The sequence below is a fragment of the Mobula birostris genome, chromosome 6, assembly GCF_030028105.1.
Source record: "Mobula birostris isolate sMobBir1 chromosome 6, sMobBir1.hap1, whole genome shotgun sequence".
In the NCBI taxonomy this organism is placed as follows: domain Eukaryota; kingdom Metazoa; phylum Chordata; class Chondrichthyes; order Myliobatiformes; family Myliobatidae; genus Mobula; species Mobula birostris.
In genome coordinates, this window is record NC_092375.1 from 41254157 (window position 1) to 41282073 (window position 27917).

A 27917-nucleotide genomic window follows, 5' to 3' on the forward strand; every position below is an offset into this window, starting at 1 on the left:
TTTCAGTGACCTACTCTAATCAAGGCAGACTAGAGAAACCTTTTGTCAGAAATGGTAAAAAGTCGTCCATGAAACAAGGGGACAACAGAAAGTCACATGTAGATGCAATTCACTCATTTCTATCAATACAGTTTTTTACGTTTGACTTATTAGATCTCCAACTTTGCCCACTTTTAATGAAACATTCACTCTGCTTCTCTCTCCAACCTATCTTAAGTGTTTTTGATATTCTCTATTTTCCCCCCATATTTCCAACATTTGCAGCATGTTATAATACAGGATTAAATGATCTGGGCAAATGCAGTGCAGAGTGATGTTTCAATGGAAACTGTATGGAGATGGAAAACCCACTGGTTGGACAAAGGGAATACTCTGCGACAACTCAGGCTCAGCTTTAATTTACTAATATCACACAAGTCCCCATTTGTCTGATTATTGCATGAACGTTCAAGGAAGCATGAATTGTTGTTGCTACAACACCAATGTACTAATAAACATTAAATTGATTTTAATAGGAAATACTTAAAATGATAACACAAATAAAGCTACAAAGATCCATCTTAAATAATTACTTTTCTCTTGACAATTTCAAATGTAATCACTTACTGTGTTCAATAGGTGTGCAGATATTCTCAGTGCAAGGCCAGATATATGAAGGAATAGCTGAGGGGAAATAAAGTACAAATAAATGTCTATGAGCTTCCTGTATGCACCTGGATCATAACAAGTAACATTTCGTTTAACAATAATTTCATTCACTCTATCCATGGGAAAATTAATTTTCTCGATCTTTATAGGAGGAGTTTTGAGTCAGTGTTCAGCATTTATTAGTGACATTGTTTAATCCAATAAAACTGAGCCCCTTCATCTTTTGTTTCCTTCCTTTGCCTGGCAAATTTTCACTTGGCAATCAATCACGACAAGTTGGCTTCCATTACAGAATTAGTTACGCAGCCTGTTGATCAGCAGCGACTTGTTTTATGCCTCCTCTGCAGCCTGTCATCTGCCTTTCTCATTCGTTATAACTCTAATTAATAGAATACAAATTAGGACCATAAGACCATAAGACAAAGGAGCAGAAGTAGGCCATTCGGCCCATCGAGTCTGCTCCACCATTTTATCAGGAGCTGATCCATTCTCCCATTTAGTCCCACTCCCCCACCTTCTCACCATAACCTTTGATGCCCTGGCTACTCAGATACCTATCAATCTCTGCCTTAAATACACCCAATGACTTGGCCTCCACTGCTGCCCATGGCAACAAATTCCATAGATTCACCACCCTCTGACTAAAAAAATATCTTTGCATTTCTGTTCTGAATGGGCGCCCTTCAATCCTTAAGTCATGCCCTCTCGTACTAGACTCCCCCATCATGGGAAACAACTTTGCCACATCCACTCTGTCCATGCCTTTCAACATTCGAAATGTTTCTATGAGGTCTCCCCTCATTCTTCTAAACTCCAAGGAATGCAGTCCAAGAGCGGACAAACGTTCCTCATATGTTAACCCTCTCATTCCTGGAATCATTCTAGTGAATCTTCTCTGTACCCTCTCCAACGTCAGCACATCCTTTCTTAAATAAGGAGACCAAAACTGCCCGCAGTACTCCAAGTGAGGTCTCACCAGCGCCTTATAGAGCCTCAACATCACATCCCTGCTCCTATACTATATTCCTCTAGAAATGAATGCCAACATTGCATTTGCCTTCTTCACTACTGACTCAACCTGGAGGTTAACCTTAAGGGTATCCTGTACCAGGACTCCCAAGTCCCGTTGCATCTCAGAACTTTGAATTCTTTCCCCATTTAAATAATGGTCTGCCCGTTTATTTCTTCTGCCAAAGTGCATAACCATACACTTTCCAACATTGTATTTCATTTGCCACTTCTTTTCCCATTCTTCCAATCTTTCCAAGAATCTCCGCAGATTCTCCGTTTCCTCAGCACTACCGGCCCCTCCACCTATCTTCGCATCATCAGCAAACTTAGCCACAAAGCCATCTATTCCATAATCCAAATCGTTGATGTACAATGTAAAAAGAAGCGGCCCCAACACGGACCCCTGTGGAACACCACTGGTAACCGGCAGCCAACCAGAATAGGATCCCTTTATTCCCACTCTCTGTTTCCTGCCAATCAGCCAACGCTCTATCCACGTATGTAACTTTCCCGTAATTTCATGGGCTCTTATTTTGTTAAGTAGTCTCATGTGTAGCACCTTGTCAAAGGCCTTCTGAAAATCCAAATATACAACATCCACTGCATCTCCCTTGTCTAGCCTACTGGTAATTTCCTCAAAAAATTGTAATAGGTTTGTCAGGCAGGATTTTCCTTTAAGGAATCCATGCTGAGTTCTGCGTATCTTGTCATAGGCCTCCAGGTACTCTGTAATCTCATCCTTGACAATCGATTAAGTGTTTTATCAGCAGAAACATTTTGAACGGATGGAGTTGCAAGCTCTTCGCATCAAGGAGGAGGGCATGAAAGCAAAAAAAAAAGGTTGATGTTACAAAAAAATCTCTTCCTTGCATTTGGAATCAATAAGAGAAAATTCAGCACAAAATATCCCCACTCTCAGCCAGATAGAGTGTACAGATAAAAGAAAATCTGCACAATTGAATGAAAGTCACCAACAATGCGTGATAAGAAGTGATACACAAGCTAATTTTCCACTCAAGCTGAGAACGTCAAGGAATGAAAGATCCTCAAACCTTGGAGGAGTAGAATATGCCCATTCACTAGTTCCTGGATTTTCCCAAAATGACAAAGTTTGATTTCTAAACGAAGGTTTACTTTGCTTTCAGTGGATTTAACAACGTTACCTGATTGAATCAAGGCTTCGTCACATGCATCAGGATATTACTGCTCTGGGACTTGTGCAACAGTGGCCTATTGGTCAAGTCACTGCAAAAGCAGTGATCTGGAAACTCAGGGCATGCACCAAAAACTAGGTAGAACATTCAGCCAAGTGAAACAGACACTGGAATAGCAGCTACCATGTCCTTCCTGCAAACCAAATGGAAAAAGGCAATACATCTGCAACACTTCACATGCACTCCATCTCAACAACTTCAATTCCCTGGTCCTGATCACCTCATTTTCACCATGGATGTCCAGTCCCTAGACACATCTATTCCCCATCAAGAAGGCCTTAAAGCTCTCCACTTCTTTCCCGACAACAGACCCGACCTGTTCCCCTCCACCACCACTCCCTGCCGTCTGACGGAACTGATCCTCACCCTCAACAAATAGAGGGCATACCCACAAGCCCCTGCACGGGCCCCAGCCATGCTGCCTTTTCGTTGGCTACACGGAACAGTCCATGCTCCAAGCCTTACCAGGAAATGCTCCTCAAATCCTTCCGTATTAATTTAATGACTACATTGCTACTGCTTCATGTACACAACCATGCTGAGCTCGTCAGTTTCATCAACTTTGCCTCCAACATTTACCCTGCCCTTAAATTTATTGGTCTATCTCTGACACCTCTCTCTCCCGCTGTCCTTACCGATTTGTTATTCAGTTGGAGAAAACACTCAGAGGCCACGTTTTCGCTCGATCAATTCATTATTTAATTTGATCCGAGGAGAGGTAACCACCATACGCTTCTACCGCGTCTGGCAATCAGCTCTGCCTAGCACGAGTACAAGGTTACATTTATATCCAGAAAAAAAGGTTTCAGTTAGCACCTGTTTCCCCCGTCCACACTTATGATGGTTTTGTGGTTAGCAATTTCATCTTAGTCACAATAGCTTCACGTGCAGAGGTACAGGTCAGTAAGCGCTTCTATTCTAAGAGGTGAGCATGCAGTTGCAACATTCTAACCGTGCCCAGTTCTGTTGTCTAGTTCCAGCCCCTGCTATATTTTCCAGGTCACATACACCATTTAACCCTTCCTATCCCATACTCTAACCCCCTTTTCACTTACACACCCCTTTCTTGATCTCTGTCTCCATCTCTAGAGACAAACAATCTACCAATATCCTTTATAAACCTATCGATTCCCACAGCTATCTTGACTATACCTCTTCCCATTATCTCTTGTAAAAAAAAAGCCATTCCCCATTTTCACTCCCTTCGTTCCACTGCATCTGTTCCCAAGGCGAGACTTTCATTTCCAGGACATCAGAGAGGTCCTCCTCCTTCAAAGAATGGGGTTTCCCTTCCTCCACCATTGATGTTGTCCTCACTTGCATCTCCTCCATCCCCTGGATATCCATGCTCACCACATCTTCCTGCCGCTGTAACAGGGATAGAGTTCCTCTCACCGCCTACCACCCCATGAGCCTGCGCATGTAATAAATCATGTTCCACAATTTCCACCATCTTCAGTGAGATCCTATCACCAAGCACATCTTTGCCTCCTGTTTCTCCACCTTCCACAGGGATCACTCCCTCGGTGATTCCCTTGTCCATTCATTTCCACCGCCCCCCCCATAGCCCTTTTGGCACCTGCCCTTGCAAACAGAAGAGTTACACCTGCCCACCCACCTGCATTCAGGGCTCCAAACAGGCCTTCACATGTGAATCTGTTGTGGTCACCTACTGTACCCAGAGCTCCCAATGCAGCCTCCACTACATTGGTCAGACCTGACACGGCCACTTTGTTGAGCAACTCTGCTCCATCCACAAAAAACTGGATTTACCTGTGCCCACTTTCAATTTCAATTCCCATTACTATCCTGACACGTCAGTCCACGGTCTCCTCCTCGGCCATGATGATACCACTCTCAGGCTGGAGAATTAACACCTCATATTCCTTCTAGGTAGCCTCCAACCTAATGGCAAGAACATTGATTTCTCCAGATTCCAGTAATTCCACCCCTTTCTATTCCTGACTCTGGCCTTTTACCTCTTCTTCTCGCCTGCTTATCCCCTCCCCCTGGTGCCCTTGCACCTTCCTTTTCTCCTATGGTCCATTCTCCTTTCCCAGAGTCCTTCCTCTCCAGTCCTTTACCTTTTCCACCCATTTGGCCTTCTAGCTGGTATTCCTTCCCCTCCTCCCAACCCTAATGCATCTTCCCCCTTCCTTTCCAGCCCTGAAGGATCTTGTCAACTGTTTATTCATTTCCATAGATGCCGCCTGATCTCTCGAGTTCCTCCAGCACATTCTGTGTGTTCCTCTGCATTTCCACAATCTCGTGTTTGGAAAAAGGTGCAAGGTACCCTCTGGGATGCTGCATATGGTCTGCTCCCACACTTTGCACCACAACAATCACCAAAACAGTCCCTATTTTAATCTGCAGATCAGAAAATTGACTATGTCCACAAAGATACAATGCACAGAGCTCCAGAGGGGGAAGGGCAGACCAATGTACCTAACATCCTAGCACTACGTCTTGGTACAGATGTATAGACCTTGGGCACCGAAGCATCCCTACCCCAGAGAACCAATCTGGCCACAAAGCTGTGGAAATTTTCATATTGTGTTACCTGGCCATTGAATAAAATGTCTGCAGAATACCCTGGACACCAAATTTCCTTAAGGCCCTGAAGGTAAAGGAGATGGTCAATCCTGTTGGATGCTTCATCACCAGAGCTTTCAAAAAAAAACACAAGACCTTGCAAAGATGGTGGTTAGAAGCACCTTCCCTTTCAGATCCTTCTCACACTGCTGGACACTCAGCAGCACTGGACTCCAGACCATTATCCATCTACCTACTGGAATGTACAAGGACGTCAGAAAAAAGTTGCTGCGGTGTTTACCGATGGGATTCATCCAAACAGCTGCGTAATATATAGAGCACTAACTCTACTGCCTGTCCCCAGGAAGACATTCCAAGGCCACACCGACTACTGCCAGAAGTTTCCCAGTGCAGGATGTACTTAACAATTAACACTTGCTGGGCCTTCCTTCACAAGAAACTGTCCAAGGTTTGGCGCAACCAAAGCAACGCTCCATGGGAAAGGCGCGTGCTTAAAGACATTCTACCATTGCAGAAAATTGATATTCTAAAGATGAATCATTTGGCTTGTGTTGAAAATAACAAAAATAAAATTGTTGATGAAATAAGAAAATAATTCCGAACAACTAATCTCGCGAATGCACGTTCAAATCTTTTTATGATACCCAGGAAAATTTAGGTATTCAACACGTTTTTTTTTACAAACCTAATCTCATTATTAACGAGCGTGAAGTTAAGAAGCCCCGTTTGGTTCACTAATACCTTCCATTTGATACGCCTGACGTAGTAATAGCGATAGCTGTGAAAGACGCAATTGAACAACCAAGACACCCCAAAACCTAACCACAGCCACCACTTAAATTTGGCCACACTGCGCCAAAATATATGGACCTTTCCAGTCACCTGAGGATCCACCAATACTCTATCCCTTAGGGGACAGATAGATTTAACATGCGACTCCCGGTCCATCGATTTAAGTTTACTTTTAGCTTCCTTGTGGATATAAAGAGAACGAGGAACGCTCAATAATGCCAGTCACCAGCAAGGCCGTGATCAAAAAATTCAAGACGAGGAACAACTTAAACCAACTTCTTTAACACAGGAATGTCCGCAAGTGTTTGATATTACAGCACAGCGACTGGGTTCAATCGGCACCGGCTTTTTGGTTGACAGCTATAAATAGTCTCCGCAGGATTCTGCATTTTTTGACCTTCGTTTCCCAAATTTGATTCGAAAAGCGCGACAAATCCCATAATTTATCAGCGAGCAACAGGAGTGAAGTCGTGTTCCTTTTGTATTCTTTGACGTTATCTCCTCGCGTTGCGGGCGTGTACATTGGGTTTAGGAAGGGAATCTACGGGGAGATAGTGGTGGGGTGGGGGCAGGGGCTGAACATAAAGGAGACGTGTAATTCAGATGAGAAACTAAAGGGACAAAAAGTTAAAAGGGAGCCGATGGCGGGAGATCGGTCAGGTGGCGGCTGTCCTGGGCCCGGCTCGGCTCACTTACCGCGTCTTTCACACCGTAACCGTACAACCCATCCGCTTTGCCCTTTTCCCGGATCACCGGTCGGGTCCGACACCCCGTGCAGCGGTGCAAGAACCCAAAGTAAAAGGCGATCACCGCCAACACCATCCAAACCAATTCCATGGCAACAGAAAAGTAACAAAAGAACACGGGTTGTAAATGATACTGACACCGAGGAAGGACGTTCTCGTTCTGCTCGGCCTGCAGCGATCCCTCTCCACGATTGGCCAACTGATCCCTATTTTCTAGCACCTGCTCCGATCAGTAGAATTAAAGGAAAAGGTTATATTTACATATTGAGCCGACGAAAAATCAGGACAGAGTAGCAGGCGAAAATTGAAGGCATAGAAAGTTTGTTAAAATTAATTTTCCTCATTCATAGGTTATTGTCTGGACGAATTACTAGGCTGCCGCATTGCTAAAGGATGTGGTTGTTGCAAAAGAGAGTTCTGTTTATTGACCTGGAAACGTTGGGGCTGTTCGTTCTCCCTGGACTTTGAAAGAAGGCAAGTTCAGTATGATTAGGGTCTGCACGGTGAGAAAAAGGATTCTATTTTAAGGTGATTTGCGAAGTTAGTACAAATGGCATGAAGGAAAAAATAATTAAATACTCAGCAAGTGGCCAGTTTAATAAGCTGGCAGGGACATATAAGGGAACTGATTCATTTAGAGGAAAATATTTCAGGCCCTTGGGTCGGTAGGTGTAACTGGTTGCACTGCGCTTTTACAGATGGTCTGTGCTGTTACCACATCTCTGTAGAATTATTGGAACCTCTCAAAGGAGGCATTTTGTCAGCCATGAGTTTTTCAGTGGAAAAAAAGTGGAAGGTGTTCAAAACAGATTGAGACTAAAACACAAACTCGGGAATGAACACTGGCGGTCCCAGAGATTTTTTCTTGCTGGTGCTACAGTGGGGCTCAGTTATTCAGTGATGGTGCTGAGGCATGTACCCTATGGTAATATGTATTCGCAAGGCTAGACGCGTGGCGTTCAAAAGTCAGTTTCAAGCATTATGTGCCTACTATAAACGCCTCTGTTGATTCACAAGCAACAGCAATTGATAGATCTAATATAGAAGTGAACTGTGACAGTGTCAACAGCATCAGAGACAACCCGGGCTACACAGAGCATAAACAAATAAACCAACAGAGCATCTGATTCACAGCGCTCAATGTGAATCACGCACCAATCCCGCAATCAGCATCAAATGCGTGCTTTTCAACTGAAAAACACAACACTCACCCACAATGTCCTATGCTATTCGCATTACATAGACAGACAATGCCAAAAGATACACCGTTATTAAAATCAAATTAGGCAAACAACAGATGCAAGGCTTTATCAGGAGTTGGACAAATTGTACTCTGACCATGAAATACCTCAATTACTTCGGCTACTGAATTTAAAACTCAATAGAATCACCGCTTGGAAGTCTAAGCAAAACCAATAGGCTTAATAGCAGTAAATGTAATATTTTAGGATTTGCAAGAAACATAAGGACAATGGGGTATCCACCACAAAAATAATAATTATAATCAGCATTAGTCTAAGCCCAAATTTTTAAAAAATCAACTGCACTCACCATTGATGTTTTCAGAGAAGCACAATCCGTCGGTTGTTGTGATTGGTGGCGAAAGCATCAATGATTTTCTGGATGTCAAGTGCTTTGGTCCTCCGGCTGTTTATGGCCAACAGGGCCAAGTTGCTGTTCCGAGCATTGCAGTTGCTATTCCTTAGGTAGTTTTTGAGGCATCTGAGGCAAGAGAAACTCTGTTCGCATGAGGCAGATGTCACAGGTAGAGTCAGTGATATGCAGATTAGTTTGTATAAATCTATAATTGCATCGTGGTAGGGTCTCATTAGAGCTAGAAATTCCACTGGGTCGTTCACTGTCTGTCCTTGCTTTTGTTTTGTTTCCAGCAGATGCTGAACCTGATGTAGCTCTGCAGTCAGGTTCACTTCAGTTACTCCATAGTATTGGGCCATTGGCCAAAGACAACTCTTGTTTAGGAAGAGCTTGTGTTTGGGACTCAATGCTGAGAATGCAGTCTGAACACCCCCAGTCTCAATTGAGAACCGTCTTTTCATTTCAGTCAGAAGTCTGTCTATAACTGGATAGAAACAGTGCTTGCGAAGGTCATCAGAGGATGTGACAGGAGTGCGTTCAGTTTGGGCCTCAACAACAAAATCATGTCGGCGGCGGGGTGGCTGGACCTGTCTCCTTTCATGTGGTCTGCTCTGTATACCGGCCTTGACGCACAGGTCCCTAGGTCTTGCCTGAATTTCACTCCATGATTCCTCTCCATGTTTTGCAGAGAGTGCATCGATAACAGACTGAGCCAAGTCCACAGTGGATGAAAGCTCCAAACTGGGAGATTGTAGCTGATCTGACATGAACTTGGTGACTCAGAATAAATCCTCAAACAGAGCGAGAAGTAAAGCAAACTGCTCGTCAATCAATCCATTTACAGCTCTGGCCTCCGTTTTCCTCCGTGTATTTGGTTGACCCATAATATCCTGTAGTGTAGCTAGAATGGCAGGGAGTGATTTCCTTATAGCCCACACAGCTGTATACTGCCATGCCCAGCGTGTACACCGCCATGCCCAGCGTGTACCTGACAATTTCTTCAACTCCACGGGCTGTGCAGTTGATTCCAGTTCTCTCTGTTTCTTCATGATGAACTGCTGTCCTCCTCATCCCCACTTACTTCTTTCGGCATGTCACTTTCAATTAAGACAGACTCAGGCTGAGACACCACTGATTCCTCTGGATGAGATGGTTTTCGCACTAAAAATCGATCCATTTTTCATGCCGGTCAAAATAATGCATATGCCAGGCCCACGCTAGCTTGTAAAAGCACAATGTGTGTATGTGGCATCCGTTAGTCTCGCGAGACCACGGATCTGCGCCTGGATCCTGCGCCACCTCAGCGCCGCCACTGGGAATGAATTCACCTCATGTATCTGCACAATGCTGGGACAATTCCACCACTGATCAGACAACACCCCTGGGGGGGGGGGAGAGAATAACCTTTTATCAGGCTTGGTTCTCTTACGAAAGATTCTTAAGCATGCCCAGTGGTGATATGACGTGTCAGAATGTGATTGAAGAGAGTTCTGAGCATGCGCAGAAATGATAGAATGATCGAGAACATGGTACTGTAAAAAGGTGGTTTGGTTGTTGCTGTAAATAAAAGTTCTATTTATTCCAGAACGTGATTCTTCATTAGTAACCCATAGTACATATAAATATAAAGAACACGGCATGGTGTCAGAAGTCGGTCTGGAAGACAACATGGTGTCAGAAGTTGGTCTGGAAGAATAATACGTTTCCTAAAACGGGAGAATCGAAGATAATTTTCTGAAGAAAGAGTTCGAACTATTTTGGTGTTTGCTAACAGTTTACAGATGGAAGATTTGCAGCCTCCACCGACACTTCAATTATCTGGGAACGTAGCTGAGGACTGGAGAAAATTTAAGCAGCGTTTTGAACTGTATCGGCGATCGAAGCGGATCAAAAACTGAAAAAAATGAAAGCTGCGCTTCTACTCCACGTAATAGGTGATGATGCAATTGAGGTATATAATCATTTTATTTTTGAAAATGGAGATAATTTAAAGTTAGAATCGATAATGGACAAATTTGAAGCATTTTGTATACCGAAATGTAATGTGACGTATGAGTGGCATAAATTTTTTACATGTGCGCAGAGAGTTGGTGAACCAATTGATCAATATGTTACTGAGATGAGACACCGGAGTAAAACATGCGAGTTTGGAGAACAGACAGACTCTCTCCTTAAAGACAGAATTGTTTGTGGCAATGGGGATAATGGTCTGAGAGAAAGACTGTTAAGAGAACAAGACTTAGACTTGGAAAAAAATTTGATGCTCTGCAAAGCTTCGGAAACCGTGACGTCACAGGGAGCTGCAACGTAGACGCTGTAAAAAAGGGCAAACATGTTAGGAAAAATAATAAAACGACAACAAAACCGACAGAGAGAAGGCGTCATCTCAGAGAAAAAAGCTATGTGATCGCTGTGGGTGGCAACATCGGCCAAAACAGTGTCCAGCGTATGGGAAAATGTGCAGTGACTGCGGTAAGAGTAATCATTTTTCACACTGTTGCCGAAGTAGAAAGAAAATAAAACAAGTAAATGCTGTGCTTGAAAATGAACTTGAGGAGTTTTATATAGATGTGCTTTGTGGAAACAAACAAAGAAAGAATGACTGGACATTGCAAGTGAATGGGAACAATGTTCTGTTTAAACGATACTGGAGCACAAGTAAATGTTCTTGCAGAATCTGAGTTTAATGCATTAAAGCCAAGACCAAAGTTTCATAAGACAAATATAAAAGTGACTGGGTATTCAGATGCAGACATTCCAGTTAAAGGAATGTGTGGCAAAAGTATCACACAAAAATATTGTGCACAGGCGTTCATTTGTGGTGGTGCCAAAGTATGTACAGTCAATACTGGGTTTATCTGCCTGTGAGAGACTGAATTTGCTGAAAAGAGTCTTAGTCCTGGACAGTGACACAGAGTCAGAATACAGTGATTTGATGAAAGAGTATGAGGACTTGTTCAAAGGGCTTGGTTGTCTTCGAGGGGAGCACACGATTGAAATTGACAACACAGTGCCACCCATAGTACATCCATGTAGAAAAGTACCTTTGCATTATGTCATCAACTGAAAACAGAGCTTGACAGAATGGAACGGCTAGGAGTCATAAAAAAATTGATGAGCCGACTGAATGGGTCAATTCGCTTGTCATTGTTGTTAAGAAAAATGGAAAACTGAGGATTTGCTTAGATCCAAGAGACTTGAATCGAGCCATTAAAAGAGAGCATTTCAGATTGCCTACTCATGAAGAAATTATGTCACAGTTTGCTAATGCAAAGTACTTTAGTAAATTAGATGCATCCTCTGGATTCTGGCAATTTAATCGGGATAAACCGAGTTCAAAGTTGCGTACCTTTAACACTGCTATTGCCAGATATTGTTTTCTTGGCTTCTGTCTGGAATTGCATCAGCTCCTGAAGTGTACCATAAAACCATTCACATGCGATATGAGCACATTGAGGGCGTGGATACTTCCATGGACGATATCATTGTTTGGGGATCATCTAAACAAGAGCATGACGCTAGACTCAGACAAGTCTTTGAGGCAACACGCAAGGCAAACCTGAAGTTGAATGCAGACAAACATCAGCTAGGAGTGACTGAACTTACCTTTGTGGGTTCTGCGTCCTGATCCATTGAAGGTTTCTGCTATTGAGAACGTGCCAAGACCACAATGTAAAAAGGATGTTCAAAGGTTTATGGGAATGGTCAACATAAGGGGAAAATTCATACCCAATCTTTTGGAACAGCTTGCTCCATTGAGGCAGCTAACAGAAAAGAAAAATGAATGGAGCTGGAATCATGAACAGGAGAAGGCATGGCAAAATCTCAAGAAGGTGCTTACTAAAGAACTTGTGTTGAAATTTTATGATGCTGAGAGACCCATCAAAATCTTATGTGATGCATCTCAAGCAGGATTAGTGGCTGTATTACTCCAGAAACACGATAAGAAATGGCCACTAGTGGCATATGCATCTCGTTCATTATCTGATTCAGAAACAAGGTATGCCTAAATTGAAAAAGAATTGCTCAGCATTATGTTTGCTTGCGAGAGATTTCATCAGTTTGTGTCAGGGTAATCTATTGATGTTGAAACTGATCATAAGTCTCTGATTGCATTGTTTCGCAAACCTTTAAGTGACTGTCCTTTGTAAGTTCAGTGAATGATGATCAAATTGCAAAGATATGCATTGAATATGTCATACACACCTGGAAAATTCATGTACACGGCTGATACACTTTCCAGAGCTGTGGATCCAACAACAAAAGACAGTCACAGGGACGCTGTTGATGTTCAGGCATTTGTTGATTTGATCATAGAAACTGTATCTGTTTCTGCTGAAAAGTTGAAACTGCTGCATCTTGAGACAGAGAAGGACAAAATTCTCAGTCAGGTAATACAAGTGGTGATGGATGGATGGCCAGATAATAAGCATGACTGTACCTCAGAAGTACAAGATTATTGGGACCACAGATCAGAACTTTCTGTTGTGGATGGGATATTGTACAAAGGTAGCAGAATTGTGATTCCTAAAAGTCTCCGAAAAGGAATGCTTGGGAAAATACATGAAGGCTACCTAAGTATTGAAAAATGTAAGAGGGGGGCACGGGAAGTGACTTTTTGGCCCAGGATGAATCAAGAAATTGCAGAATTGGTGTCTTCTTGTCAAATATGCCTTAAATACCAACCTAGTAACCCTAAGGAGCCACTGCATCCACATCCTAGTCCTCGGAGACCTTATCAGCAGGTAGGCGTTGATCTTTTTGTAACTGACAACAAAGATAATCTATTAATAACAGATTACTACTCATTGTACCCTGAAGTGTGTGGTCTGAGCAGAACAACAGCAGAGAATGTAATTACATGCATGAAATCAGTTTTTTCCTGACATCGTGTACCTGATGAAGTTTTCATGGTCCACAATTCAATGGTGAACGCATGAGACATTTTGTGCATGAATGGGGCTTTGTTCATACAACATCTAGTCCATTTTTCCCTCAGTCCAATGGATTAGTTGAGAAGTCGGTAGGAATTATCAAGAAATTGATGCACAAAGCGAAAGATAGTGGGAGTGATTTTTATAAAGCTTTGTTAGCCTATCGCATTACTCCACTTGAATGTGGATTTTCACCTGCTCAGCTCTTGATGGGACGCCGTTTGAGATCCAGTCTGCCAATAGGTGAGAGCCTTCTGAGAACAGAGGGAGGTGAACAGGTGAGAAGATGGAAAAATGAACACAAAGCAAAGCAGAAAATATACTTTGACAAATATTCTTGTCCATTACCTAAACTGCACCAAGGAGATGAAGTAAGGATACAAGACAAAATGAACACATGGACACAGAAAGCTACAGTACTTGAGGAAGTACAACCCAGATCATACATGGTCCAAACATAAGAAGGAGCAATGTTAAGAAGAAATCGCAAAGACCTCAAGAAAGAGCCAACTTCAGAGTTTCAGTTAACTGATGCAGACCAGACAAAACATGGAAATAACAATGAAACACAAGAACTGTGTTAACCACTTAGAAGGTCTACTCGTGTTCATAAACCCCCCAGAGAGACTGATAGAAACATATCAAATTATGCATTTTCTCTGGTCAATGTTGCTAATTGTTTTTCTTTTTAAGGAAAGGAAGATGTGGTGATATGAAGTGTCAGAACGTGATTGAAGAGAGTTCTGAGCATGCGCAGAAATGATAGAATGATCGAGAACATGATACTGTAAAAACGTGGTTTGGTTGTTGCTGTAAATAAAATTTCTATTTCTTCCAAAATATGATTCTTTATTAGTAACCCATGGTGCGTATAAATATAAAGAACACAACATGCCTTAGTTTTATTGGGCGAGAAACAACTTAAACCAACTTCCTTAATACAGGAATTTCCACAAATGTATGTTATTATAATGAACAACTGGATTCAATTGGCATCAGCTTTTGGTTGAAGGAGAAGATACAAGAAATAGATGCAGAGCAAACCAGTGGTATAAGACCATGACTGTTGTGGTTTTGGCCTCAGCTTATTCTCCATAATCCTTGACTGTCAACTGAAAATCTGTCTATCGCAACCTTGAATATATCCAATAATTCAGCCATCACAACTTTGTGGAGAAGAAAATTCCAATGATTTATGATGCTGTAATATAAATTCTCCTCAACTTCATATTAAATCACTAATTGCTTATTTTGAAACCATACTCTCAAGTTCTCAATCCCATTAGGAGGGATGTATTATCTCAGCATCAGCCTTGACTATCTCTCATCTTTCTGATCTCTGATGTGCATGGCCTAACCTGCTCAACCTGTCGTCATGCCAACCATTCAGAGAAGATTCCCTGAATTGATTCCTGTCTCCAATGCAAGTATATCCCTACTTATATAAGGAGAAAACAAAATTGTATGCATTACACCAAGTTGAGATCATCAAACCCTCTGCAGTTGTAAACAAAGAATACCTAATTCTCCATCTTTTTTAAAATAAAGGTCAACTTTGCATTATCCTTCCTAATTATTTCCTGTACCTGCATGGTACAACACTTCAGTCTCTCATTTTAAACAACATTCTTTTTTTTCTATTCTTTCTATCAAAGTGGATAAGATCTCATTTCCCACTGTATATGCTAATTGTCAAATTTTTTGCCTGTTCACTTAATGTATCTTTTTGAGTCCTTCTTACAACTTTGTTTTCATACAACATAAAAACAGGCCCTTTGGCCCACTATATCAATGCTGACTATCATGGCTGTCTATACTAATTCCACTTGCCTGCATTAATTCCATATCCTTCCTTGTCATGCTCATTCAAGTACTTGCCCAGATGCATCTTAAAAATTGCTATTATTCCTGCCTCCACCACTTCCTCTGACAATTCATTCCAGATAATTTTCTGTGAAAAGTTCATCCCTCAGATCCCCTCTAAACCAACTCCCTTTCACTTTAAACCCGCGTATCTCTGTATCATCAACACAATTGTTTACAATATACTCAGTTACCTCATTTAATTCATTGTATATAGTTGAAGCTCCAGCATTAATCCTTTTGGCGTCCTACTAGTTACAGATACTAACCTGAAAATGCTATCCTGACTCTGTTTTCTATTAGCAAATACTCTGTCCATGCTATTTTGTTACCCCCCAATATCGTGGGGAGGGGGGACAAATCTGATTGTGCTAGGGACATGGTGGCTTTACTGATCTTAAAAGCATAGCAGCAGTAACATTGTTCCACCAGCCGGAAAGACACATCAAATAGGATTAGGAATTTTGGGGCTTGCTTTATTATGAGCAGGAAGCTCTGGCACCAAGAGGCAATATGGGTAATCTCTTAGGACAATTGAAAGAGGGTGAATGTGTCAGGACGAGATTTTTCTGTAAGAGTAAATCCCCCTGGCTTAGATCTTTTAGTAACTTGTTTCAAGAATCGCCAACCTCTGATTTCCACTCATTGGTCTTTTAACCACTGGTTCCCTACCTTTTCTTTGAGCTTTGTTCCCCCAAGGGGTCGTCAAGGAGCTCTGATTCTCCTGCTTTCTTTCCTTGTAGTCAATAATTCCATACTTCCTCTCCTATTAACAACTTCCAGCTATTAGCCAAGGACCAGGACACAAGAGTCTGGTGGAATCTGAAGCAAAAAATAATCTGCTGGAGGAACTCAGTGTGCCAAGCAGTGCTTGTGGAGGCAAAAGGATAGGCAAAAATTCCAGTCAAGACCTTGCATTAGGATTGATGTAAGGGCCACCACACCACTAAGGTAGCTAGTTTTTGATTTTAGCGCCAACCAAATCAATATAGAGCAGTGGAGGAAGGGTAGATAATGCCTTAAGCTAAACCATGTAGCTTCAGGCAGTGTACATTACAAACCCACAGCTCCCAATAATTGCCCAAAAATTGCTCTGAATGAAATTTCCATTCCAAATAATGATGACAATAGCCAAGAAAATGTCCCTGCTTGTATTTAAATACAAGCCAAAAAAACTTGGGTTAACCTGACTGGTACAGACTACACCTCCGTTTAATACCACCTCTGAAAGAAGGCCATTCCTAAGTACAACATTTGGTACTGTGGTTATTTGTCAGTCGAGAATATGTGCTTAATTCTCCAAAGTGGAGCAATAGAATGCCCAAACTTTGGACATAAAAAGGAGAGGTACAATTGAGCCTAGGCTCCATATGGTAAGGTCTTTATATTGTCTTTCAATTCAAGTGGGCATAAATACTTCAGGAATTACATTTTTCAAAGGTTCACCTGCCAAGTCTCCAAGAAACTTGGAAAATAATGACATTTTAGCCACATTTTTCAAAACTTCCTGATTTAAAGCTGTGGTTGAGTTGTGTGCATTTGTGAAAAACAAAATGAAACTGTCTGCAATGACCAAAAGTTGCCCAGCAGTGCTAAGTTAGAGACACCATTATATATTTACTGAGGAAGAGAAACCATTACTGTTCTTGTTCCCATTTGCTGTTCAATGGCATATCTTAGAAATGGCTGTTGTTCCTGCGTAATCATAAGACCAGGTTCAGCTCTAATGGCTTTTCCCATCACCAGTCTCTTTGAACCAAATAACTAATAGACTATTTGAGGAAACTACTCATCACCTTGAAACGCTAACACAGAAAGTGCGACAATGTGTTCAGGACAGGAAATGGGGAAAAAAATCAACGTGTTCTTCATAAGTACTTCTGCAAATGAGCTAAAACCAGAATTATTATAGTTAGTTTACCAGAAACAGCTTCCTGAGATAGAGTCCTATAGTTATACAGCAATACAGCACAGAAACTGACCCATCTAGCCGATGCCAAATTTTGTTCTGCCTAGTTTCTTTGACCTGCACCTGGACCATATCTGTCCACAGGCCTCTCATCCAGACACCTATCCAACATTCTCTTAAATGCTGTAATCGAACCCACAGCCACTTTCACTGGCAGCACATTCCACCCTCACCGTGAAGAATTTGTTCCTTAGGTTCCCCTTAAGTATTTCATCTTTCACCCATAACCTATGACTTCTACTTCTAGTCTCGCCCAACCACCATGGAAAAAGCCTGCTTGCATTTATTCTATCTATACCCCTCATAATTTTGTATACCTCAGTCAAAACTTCCCTCATTCTCCTGTTCTCCGGTGAATAAAATCCAAACCTATTCAACCTTTCTTTATAATTCAGATTCCCAAGTCCTGGCAATGTCCTTGTAAGTTTCTCTGTACTCTTCCTGATTTATTGATATCTTGCCCCTAGGTAGGTGTCCAGAACTGCCCACAATACACTAAATTTGGCTTCGTAAATGTCTTATACAACGTCAACATAACATCCCAACTCCTGTACTGAATACTTTGATTCTATGAAGGCCAATGTGCCAAAAGCTCTCTTTATGATCCTATCTACCTGTGATGCCACTTCCAAGGAAATATGGATCTGTATTCCCAGATCCCCTTGTTCTGCTGCACTTCTCAGTGCCCAAGCATTTACTGTGTCAGTCTTTTCCTGGTTTGTTCTCTCATAATTCAGCAACTCACACTTTAAATTCCATCTGCCAGTTTTAAGCCCTTTTTTTTTTCAGTGAGTTCAGATCCCACTTCAAGTTTTGATAGTCTTTGTTGCTGTCCACTAATGCCCCCACCCCATCTTGGTGTCACCCACAAACTTGATGATCCAGTTAATCACAACTTCATCCAGATATTGATACAGACGACAAATTTCAATGGACCTAGCATGAATCCTTGCGACACACCACTAGTCACAGGTCTCCAGTCAGAGAGGCAACCATTTGCCACTCTGGTTTCTCCCGTTGAGCCAATATTGAATCCAATTTGCTACCTTGTCCTGAATGCAAAGTGAATGAACCTTCTTGACCAATCTCCCATGTGGGTGTTGAGTTAGTTTTAAGCTGTATGTTCATAAACAAACGTATTACAGAGCTTTCATTTCCCTTTGGAGAGATTGTTAAAAACTAATTATTTGTTCTTTGAAATTTGTTAAGGCTGGCAATGGCACATTTAACGTTCATTTTTTATAGTGTTGAATTAATTACAATGTTCTTGTATGGTTCAGTTAAATTTTGGTAAAAGATTTTTAGGACATAAAACAGGAGCAGAATTAGGTCATTCAACCCATTGAGTCTAGTTTGCCGTTCAATCATGGCTGATTTATTATCCCTCTCAATCCCATTCTACAAAACTATTGAAACCTAGCATTTGAAGATTCAGCAGAAGTTAGGTCTTTTCTTTCAACTGATACTTTGAATGGGTGGGTTGTTGTATGAGGAAAGATTGAAGAAGAATGGCTTACATTCACTGGAGGTTAGAATGACTTGATTGAAGCATGTAAAATTCTGACAGTGCGACTGTGTACAGCATAGTTCCTGTTGTGGGAGAATCTAAAACCAGTGTGATCGTCTGAAATTAGAGTTGCCAATTTAGGGCAAGAGTTTAGTAATTTTTTTTCTCTCTAGGTATTGTGACTCTTTTGAACACTCTTCCTCAACGGATGCAAAGACAGCACCTTTGAATATCTTTACAGCAAACATAGATATTGATAAGCAAGAAGATGGAAGGTTATTGTAGATAGGAGGGAATATGGAGTTGATATTGTAATCGGATCAGACATGACTTTATTGAATGGTGGCGCAGGTGTGTGGGTGCCAGTGGTCTATTCTTGCTCCTAATTCATATGCTTCAAGAGGATGTCCAGCCAGGTTGGTTACTAATTAATGTTAAATTTAAATTGGGCCAGAAATTTTAAAAAGCATGACCCATTTGACTAATAGAGTGAGGTCACATATATTTTAAACAAAACAGTAACATGATACTAAATTAAAGTAAGTCTAAGCCCTGCATTCCAGTAAGTAATGTGAAAACCAATACAGCTCAACAATCTAAAGCAGCTGGCAATAAAATTAAAAATGTTATAAACATCTGAAACAAAATAAAACCAGACCAGTCATTACCTCACGGAAATGAGGATTCACTTTTTGGGTTGGAGCCTTTCCAAGAAGGATTATTCTGGGGAAGATTTCCTGCCCCCCCCCCCCACTGTTGCTCCAGTTTCCACTGGATTTTTGCAGTGGGGGGCAGGAGGGGTGGGGAGAGCACTGCCGACAGCACAGGATTTAAGAGGCATCAGTATCATTCAGCCATGACTCTGAAGTACCTTGTCGACAACATCTTTCCTTTTTCCTTTCCTCCTCCTGTACCACTCTTCTGTGAGAAATTTGCAGGAGTGCAAGGTTGAAATGGTGAACAATGAGCAGTGCCTCTTAAGGAGACACAGAAAGGGAAATAAAATTGTGTTCCTGTGATTCTTCATTGAATTATTAAGACAGCGGCACAGTTGTTCAATAATTAAACCACCTTCTCTTTTCCTAGACAAGTCCTGAGCAAGGTCATTTGCCATTTGCAGGGATGGAAAGGTGCCAACAGGAATATGATCCCCTACCCTATACCTGCCGACCCTAACTAGAATCATTGAACAGGTTAAGGATATGCACATGTGTTTAATGTGTTTCTTCAAAGGTGTTCAATAAAATCTCTGCACATGCTCTTGCATTTCTATTAGCTTAAAAACCCATGCCTCGGATAGCAAGTACTTATAGTTGAGAAAGTGATCATCCAATGCTGTTTATAAGAAGGTTAATGGGAAAACTAGAGGAAAGGCTCACAGTTAAGGCAGATGCACCAATTGGCATTGTTGGTGGCCCATTGTGTTAATATGTATGAAATGAAAGGCTGTTATCATTGGAGGAGTTGTTTTTAGGATCCTGAGCTAGTTTAAGAGGAACATTTGGAGCATCAGACCAGCACCAACACACACACCCCCCCTTCCTACCTCTTTAATAAGAGGAACATGTGGCATTTGATTCTACAAGGATTAAAGGAATGAAATGTGTGCCAGTGCGGGGGACAGGCAGAACGAAGAATATTATGCTTGCTTTGCCAAAGCCACAGATGGAATTATACATTTAAAATAATAAGCAACCTGTTTTGTTCATTACTTCCAAGTCTTTTATGTTCTTCAATACTTATTTGTCTGATGAATGCCCTTTGTGAGAGTCCTCTCCAACTAATCTTGTGGAGATCCTAAATGACAGATCTGCAGGAAGAGTAATAATGGTAATCTTATTTTTATGCTTCCTGCTTTATTAATAATGATGTGATGATATTGGCATAGAGCTTTGAAAGTGTTGCAGCTCACACTGGGGAATTAAATCATGAAATTTTAAAATGGGTTCAAGTTTGATTTCTAAGCTTAAGACCAAAAGCTAATATGGATATACTTTTGATGTGATTTTCTTGAATTGGGGTTAATTGAAACCAAGGAAATCTGATCACTGAATACATTGTATCAAAAACCTACAAAAAATACATGTTTCAATTCAATTAAGTAACTATTTATCAAGAAATATGCATTTAATGTGCAGATGAAATTACCAATTTTACACATCTGATATTTAAAATACAATTTTCATTTTTAACATAATCTTAATAAATTTTTGTTACAGTTATTATATTCCTGTTGCACTTAGTAGGAGTCCACGTTTCAACTACAAATACAATAAAACATCTTCATAATCTCGGTGGCAATTGTGGTCACAGCTTCAGGTGGCTCAATTTACCATTTAATCAACCAACTTAACAATACCAGAAATTCAATTTCACTAAAAATACTTCAAATGTTTGTAATATAGTGAGATAGGATAAAGTCAATTCAGTTATTTGGCTGCACAGTTTTACAAAACTCAGCTTGCCTAGTTATGATATTTGTTGTGTTGTATTGTTCTGTTATATAATTCAAAACATTCAAATCAGAAAATAACAAGTCTCATAAGGCTACAGAGATTCGGCATAACATCTAAAACTTTGACAAATTTCAGTGGATGTGTAATGAAGAGTATATTAACTGGCTGCATCACGGCCTGGTACAAAAACACCAATGCCTTTGAATGGAAAATCCTACAAATCCTACATGACTTGGCTCAGCACATCATGGGTAAAGCCTTTCCAAACACTGGGCACAACTACATGAAAAGCTGCTGTAGGAAAGTAGCACCCATCATCAGAGATCCCCACCACCCAGGACATGCTCCTTTCTTGCTGCTACCATCAGACAGAAGGTACAGGTGCTTCAAGGATTCACAACACCAGGTTCAAGAAGAGTTACTACCCCTCAACCATCAGGCTCTTGAATAGAAGGGAACAACTGCACACACTTGCCCCACCATTGAAATATTCCTGCAACCAATGATCTCACTTTAAGGAACCTTTATCTCATTAATTCATGTGCTCATTATTTATTGCTATTGATTTATATTTGCATTTGAACAGTTTGTTGCTTCCTGTTCTCTGGTTGATCTTGATTGATCCTGTTATTGTTACTATTCTATAGATTTGCTGAGTATGGCTGCAAGAAAGTGAATCTCAGGGTTGTATATGGTGACATAGACATATTTTGATAATAAAATTTACTTTGAGCTTTGAACCTTGAACTTAAGAATGCTTCAGAAATGAGTAGTCATCACTTCAGTTATACATCCTGTCCAATAAATAATGTGGTAATTTTAAGTGCATTTTTTCCTATAGCCGCACAATTTCTGTTTCAAATGTTACCATGTTCCACTAACACGTCTCTCATTGATACACTGCGCCATTATTTCTCTTTAATTGCTGTCATATTCCTCGATTGCTATACACAAAAGATTCTGCGCTTGCTGAAAATCCATTGCTATTTCACTACTGTTAAGTGGTTTTATTACTGTTGTCTATTGATCTCATATAATGTCTTTATTGTTGTGACATCGTTTCAATAACACTATTCTTTCAATAAGACTGTGATAATAATCTTGCATTGTTACTTCACTTAATCACCACTGTCATTAGCTGCTAGTTTGTCCCATTTTGTTTTGCCATTGTTAGAATGTTTCCTTCTCACTGTATTAGCACTTTCATTAATACCATAAATTACATTGCTACCAAACTATGATTTGTTAACAGTCACGTAATTCTACTAGTTCCACGTCACCTCCATCATGGTATTTCAGTCCTAGGTTCTTCATCATCATTGTTTCATTTTTTCCCTCCTTTTCTAAAGCCATTGACTGTTGATTATAGGTTTAATAATTGTTAAAATACTTGATTTACTTACTATCCATCCTAAACCACATCATTACAATTTACTTACAAACTCTACATTATCATTGTCGCTTTCTGATGGACTCACACCACTGCCTTTCCTCCGTTTCCCTTTGACACAATTGTCCGTACAACCATGTGGTCACATGGCTCATGTGACCAGACCCATTAGTACCAGCGTGTTAAAACAGGATTGGTCTTAATACTGGAACTGAAACATTGTGGTACAGGTTTTGCTTTACCAAACTTTAATACGAATATACTACAAAATAACTTTTAGTAGATGTAAGATGCACAAGTTCAAAACCTTAGAATTTTTAGCCTAAGACACTCACTTTTTTCAAAGCTTCTCTGCTATCTACTCATCGGAGCAGTATCTCAATCCCAGGAATGTTCTATATGAGCCAATATGTGCTGTTCACTTCAATAATCCTTAGAAAAATCTCCACAACCATTATCCTGAAGTAAATGTCTTGCTTCTTTCTAATACTAATTTCCTGATTCTTTAACTTGCATTTTCCACTATAGAATTCTTTCAGCACCCAGCTCAGTTTAAGTCACTTTCCTTCATCAATATGATGACTTCTATCTGATAACAACATGTGTAATTTTTCTACATCACCTACGTTTCTGATATTTATAATTGTTCTTTATTTCTCTGCTCTTTGAACAATTAACACTCACTTTAACATTCATTTGCAAATGAGATAAGTTGGTGTAACATAGTACAATAATGACGATGGTGAAGTAATATGATCACATGTTGCTGCAAGTTTCCGGAGTCACATTTGATGGACCTTGCTTCTTGCAACATTTAGTTGCCATGGTGTTTCCATACACTTGGCTAAATTTGTGTTAAAAAAAACAACTGTGTTAATACAACAATAGTATTGTGCTTGAGCAATTAATTTTAATAACAGCATAAAGATCTTAAAGCATATCAAAAAGTTTCTTGTGACACCAGCAACATTTTTAACATTGTGTTAGACAATTCAGTACTTCTCTGATACATAAGTTTGTTTGCAACATGAATGGAGCCATCATATCAACACAAAAACATACTTTGTGCAATCATAATTTCAATTGCCCTTCAAGTAAATTGAGTTGCTGTTTGTTGAAAGAATGATGCTTTTAAATGTTGTGTCCACAGGCCATCCTGCTTTAAGATTTTGTTTACTTTCATGTTTCTGACTTAGCTCTTACATTGCTAGGCTCACATTTTATTTTACAGTTGGCATTCCTCATTATGGGAAAATCCAGAAACTAGCCCTTATTCTCCTATAGGTCAGGCTTGGGGCTTATTTATTATTTTTAATTGGCACTTGGGTAGTTGTCCTAAGCATAATTTTGTGTGTTAATTCTGCACCAATACCATTCCACAATATGCTGGAATTATCTGAGTTTATACTGCCCAAATTGAAAGCAACAACCATCATTAAGAATTTATGTCATTATCTACAATGTTGCCATCAACAAGATTTCTCAGATTTACTGAAGTGTTGGAGGAGATTTCTTCAGCACTTTTGGTACATTCTTTGCTATCATCCAGAGACTGAAAAGTTCCAGACCCATTCTTTCCTGATATCTTGCATTGTGTGTCATTTCCCGTGTCACATTTCTGAAGGGGGATCAAAACATTGTGCTTCATCAGAATGTCGTCACTATTTTTGGCATCCATCGAATTTCTCCTCCTCATGTTCCTGCTAACAGTCGCATACCTTCCGGTTTCCTCAAAGCTCAGAGATAAGGTGACAGTTCCACTGCCAAAACTGACCTTCTGCTTGCTACACCTCTGCATCTCCATGGTAATGGGTTCATCGTGGGCATTCCTGCTGCAGATTGAAGATGATGGCGATGATACAGTTGAACCACCTATACTATTGGACCTCTTACGAAACATGGTGCTGCGTCGCAAAGTTGCCCTCGCAGCGACTTTAAAAGCGTGGGCAGCCGTACTGCATCTGACTTCTTCAATGGTGTTCCTTGACGGCTTGAACAAAATAATATAGCATTTGTTAAAATAAATGCATCCAAGTAAACCAAAACTTGATGCAAGTATGGCAATGACCTCTACAGCTGAAACAAATTTCCCATAGGTGCTGACATAAGCAGGAATGAATGAGATCCAGACAATGAAAAATATCAGCATGCTAAAAGTAATGAACTTGGCTTCATTGAAGTTCTCTGGGAGCTTGCGAGACTTAAAGGCAAAGAAGAAACAAATAGCAGCAAGCAGACACGTGTAACCGATGAGAAAACCAAGTGCCATTAAGGAGCCTTCATCACACGTAATAAAAATAATTTCATCTTCTAGTTCATGATTTCTGTAACTTGAAGGGGGTGCTGTGTAAAGCCAAATGACACACGTAACAATTTGCACAAGAATACAGAGAAAAACCAATAGGAATTGCAAATTGAGGCCAACCCACTTCCGATGGAGGCTTGTTGGGATCTTGGCCTCAAAGACTAATAGCACACGGTTTGTTTTAACCAGAATGCAAGAAATGCACAATACAAAGCTGATTCCAAATGCAGGTTGTCGCAGTCTACATGTCCAATCTTTGGGTTCTCCAATGAAGATCAATGAGCTGGAAAAACAACAAATTAAAGAGAAGAGAAGGAGATAGGACAGTTCTCTGTTGGTGGCTTTCACGATTGGAGTATTTCTGAATTTAATGAAAACTCCCAAAACAAAGGAAGTAATCAATATTCCGAGCACAGCAAATATTGTCAGAGCAATTCCAAACGGTTCAGTCCATGACAGGTACTCAATCTCCTTGGCAATGCATGATGTGTGATTCTCATTTGACCAGAAGTCATTGGGACACTTTGTACACGCACTTGCATCTAAAGAAGAAAAAGAAACAACCGATCAGGTATAGTTAGAAACACAAGAGATTCCGCAGATGCTGGAAACTCAAAGCAACACATACAAAATGTTGGAGGAACTCAGCAGATCAGGCAGCATCTATGGGAATAAACAAACAGCTGAAGTTTCAGGCCAAGACCCTTCATCAGAACTGGAAAAGAAAGGAGAAGATGCCAGAATTTAAAAAATGGTGTGAGGGGAAGAGGGGTAGCTAGAAGGTGATAGGCAAAGCCAGGAAGGTGAGAAAGGCAAAGGGCTGGAGATGAAGGAATTTGATAGGAGAGAAGAGTGGACCATAGGAGAAAGGAAAGGAAGCAGGGCACCAGGGGGAGGTGATAGGCAGATGTGAAGAGGTAAGGGGCCAAAGTGGGGAATAGAAAAAGAGAGGAGGGAGATATCTCTTCATTGGAAGGAGAAATCGATATTCATGCCAAAAGGTTGGAGGCCACCCAAACAGAACATAAGGCGCTGACCCTCCTCCCCACCATGGCGCAAGAGGAGGCCATAGACAGACGTGGGAATGGGAGTTGGAAACAAATTGTTGGACCACCAGAAAGTTCTGCTTTTGGTGGATGGAGCAGAGGTGCTCGATGAAGCAGTGCCTCAATTTACGACGGATCTCACCGGTGTAGATGAGGCAACACTGGGAGCACCAGCTACAATAGGGACCCCCAGCAGATTTGCAGGTGAAGTGTTCCCACACCTGGAAGGACTGTTTGGGCCCTGAATGGAGGTGAGGGAGGAGGTGAATGGTACTTCGGCCAATTGCAGGATGATGTGCTGTAAGGGAGATTAGTGAGGAGGGATGAATGGATAAGGAAATCAAGGAGGGAGTAATCCCTGCAAAATGTGGAGAGTTGAGGGGGGGTAAAGATATGGTTGGTGGTAGGATTCCTTTGGAGATGGTGGATGAAAAGAATGGTGCAAAGAATGGTGTGTTGAATGATGTGTTGAGGCTTATAGGATGGTAGTTAAGGCCAAGAGGAACTTTTAAGGCGGCGGAAAGGTGAGGTAAGAGCGGATGTCCAGGAAATGGAGATGTCAGTAAGGGTGGAGGATGGAAGACAGCAACAGTGGTGGAAATTACATTCCACTCCCTTCCAGCGAAGTACTTAAGGACTGAAGTCTAAAAATATCTGCTGCCTCAGACTGACTACCAAAACTAACATCATGTTCTGGGATAAAAAAAATCAAGAATTTTTTTGTTAAATTCATAATGACAAATGTGTTTGATATACTGACCACCTACTGTATTTCTTTTCCAACAGTATAAGCACTTCCTGTTTAGCTCCTCTAAACCATACATGCAGCTACAAATTTAATCCTGCCTTGAATTCCCCACCACACACTGTACCTGCTTCTTCAAGTCCATCTGTTACACACTAGAGCTTATCAGAATGATCACCATTCATGTCTTAACCCATCTGCTTGTCTGCGACTGCTGACACCAGTCTCCACTAGCCTTATTTCCCATTTTATATTCTTTGCTGACTGTGTGTTCTATTATCTCAATACTTCAGTATTATTAGTAGGGTCTTCAGCTTCCTTACTGGAATTCATTTTCCAACCTTCCCATCTTAGCGAATTTCTCCAAATAATTTGCATGAGATCCGAACTTACAGTTGTTACCATTTGTATGTCGATCCGTTGCAAACACCCAGGTTGCTTGCTCTTTAGCAGATTGCCTGAATGTAGCAGTAGACAGCTTCGGGAATTGTAGGGAGAGCAAAAAGACCTCCTCCTGATTTATAACTGAAGCTATCCACTTTTTAAATGTAACAGTGTTGAATTTCTTCACTTATACATTTTGCTAGTTCTTTTAAACATAGGTAACCTGGTAGAGCCAATCTCCTCTAAAGGTACCTAATGAAAGTAGTTTCGTTGAACACATCATTGTAGTCTACACATTTCCAAAGAAAATTGACTGAGAATTAAACTTTTGTACCAGTCTCAGGTACTTTTACGTGTAAAAACAGTCTTAATTACCACTTTCATCACTGAACTCTCCTTCTGCACACGCGACACATTCAAAACAGCAGGTGGGTTCTCCCTCGATGATCCCTTTTCTGGTGCCAGGCACACAATCTCGGCTGCAGTTGGAAAAAGGAACCTGCAAAACCAAATAGAGACAGGACATTTTAGAACTTTGATTGAAAAGCTTAGTTAATTTGAATAAATTTATGTTTACTTACTCTCTCAGTAATTGAGCTGTTACATACTCCGATATTTCTACCTATATAAAACAAACTATTTCTATTCAAAGCAATTCTGCCATGTAACTATTCTTTTGTAGCTGTTTTTGGCCCATTTCTACTATACATTTGTTCATATGTACTGTACTGTGCAATAAGCCTGATGATAGGGCCTCC

General features: G+C 40.8%; 2 protein-coding genes across 5 annotated transcripts in view; both read right to left on the reverse strand.

Moving 5' to 3' along the window:
• The window catches only part of LOC140198979 (uncharacterized), a 120205-nt gene extending 113003 nt beyond the window's left edge, over window positions 1-7202 (reverse strand). Inside the window, exons 1-2 of one of the 3 annotated variants that reach the window (XM_072260305.1) lie at window positions 6915-7202; window positions 607-663 (exon numbers count right to left, since the gene is read on the reverse strand). In XM_072260305.1, coding sequence (XP_072116406.1) covers window positions 607-663; window positions 6915-7055 — 198 coding nt within the window. In that variant the 5' untranslated portion in view covers window positions 7056-7202. Of the gene's footprint in view, window positions 1-606; window positions 665-6308; window positions 6609-6914 lie in introns of those variants that run through there. The other 2 variants (XM_072260306.1, XM_072260307.1) reach the window with 2 other exon arrangements.
• Window positions 7203-20919: 13717 nt separating this feature from the next.
• casr (calcium-sensing receptor) overlaps window positions 20920-27917 on the reverse strand; it is a 94113-nt gene continuing 87115 nt past the window's right edge. For both annotated transcript variants that reach the window (XM_072260309.1, XM_072260310.1), the window contains exons 6-7: window positions 27535-27658; window positions 20920-25526 (exon numbers count right to left, since the gene is read on the reverse strand). In XM_072260309.1, the coding sequence (XP_072116410.1) occupies window positions 24115-25526; window positions 27535-27658 (1536 nt within the window). In that variant the 3' untranslated portion in view covers window positions 20920-24114. The remainder of the gene's footprint in view (window positions 25527-27534; window positions 27659-27917) is intronic.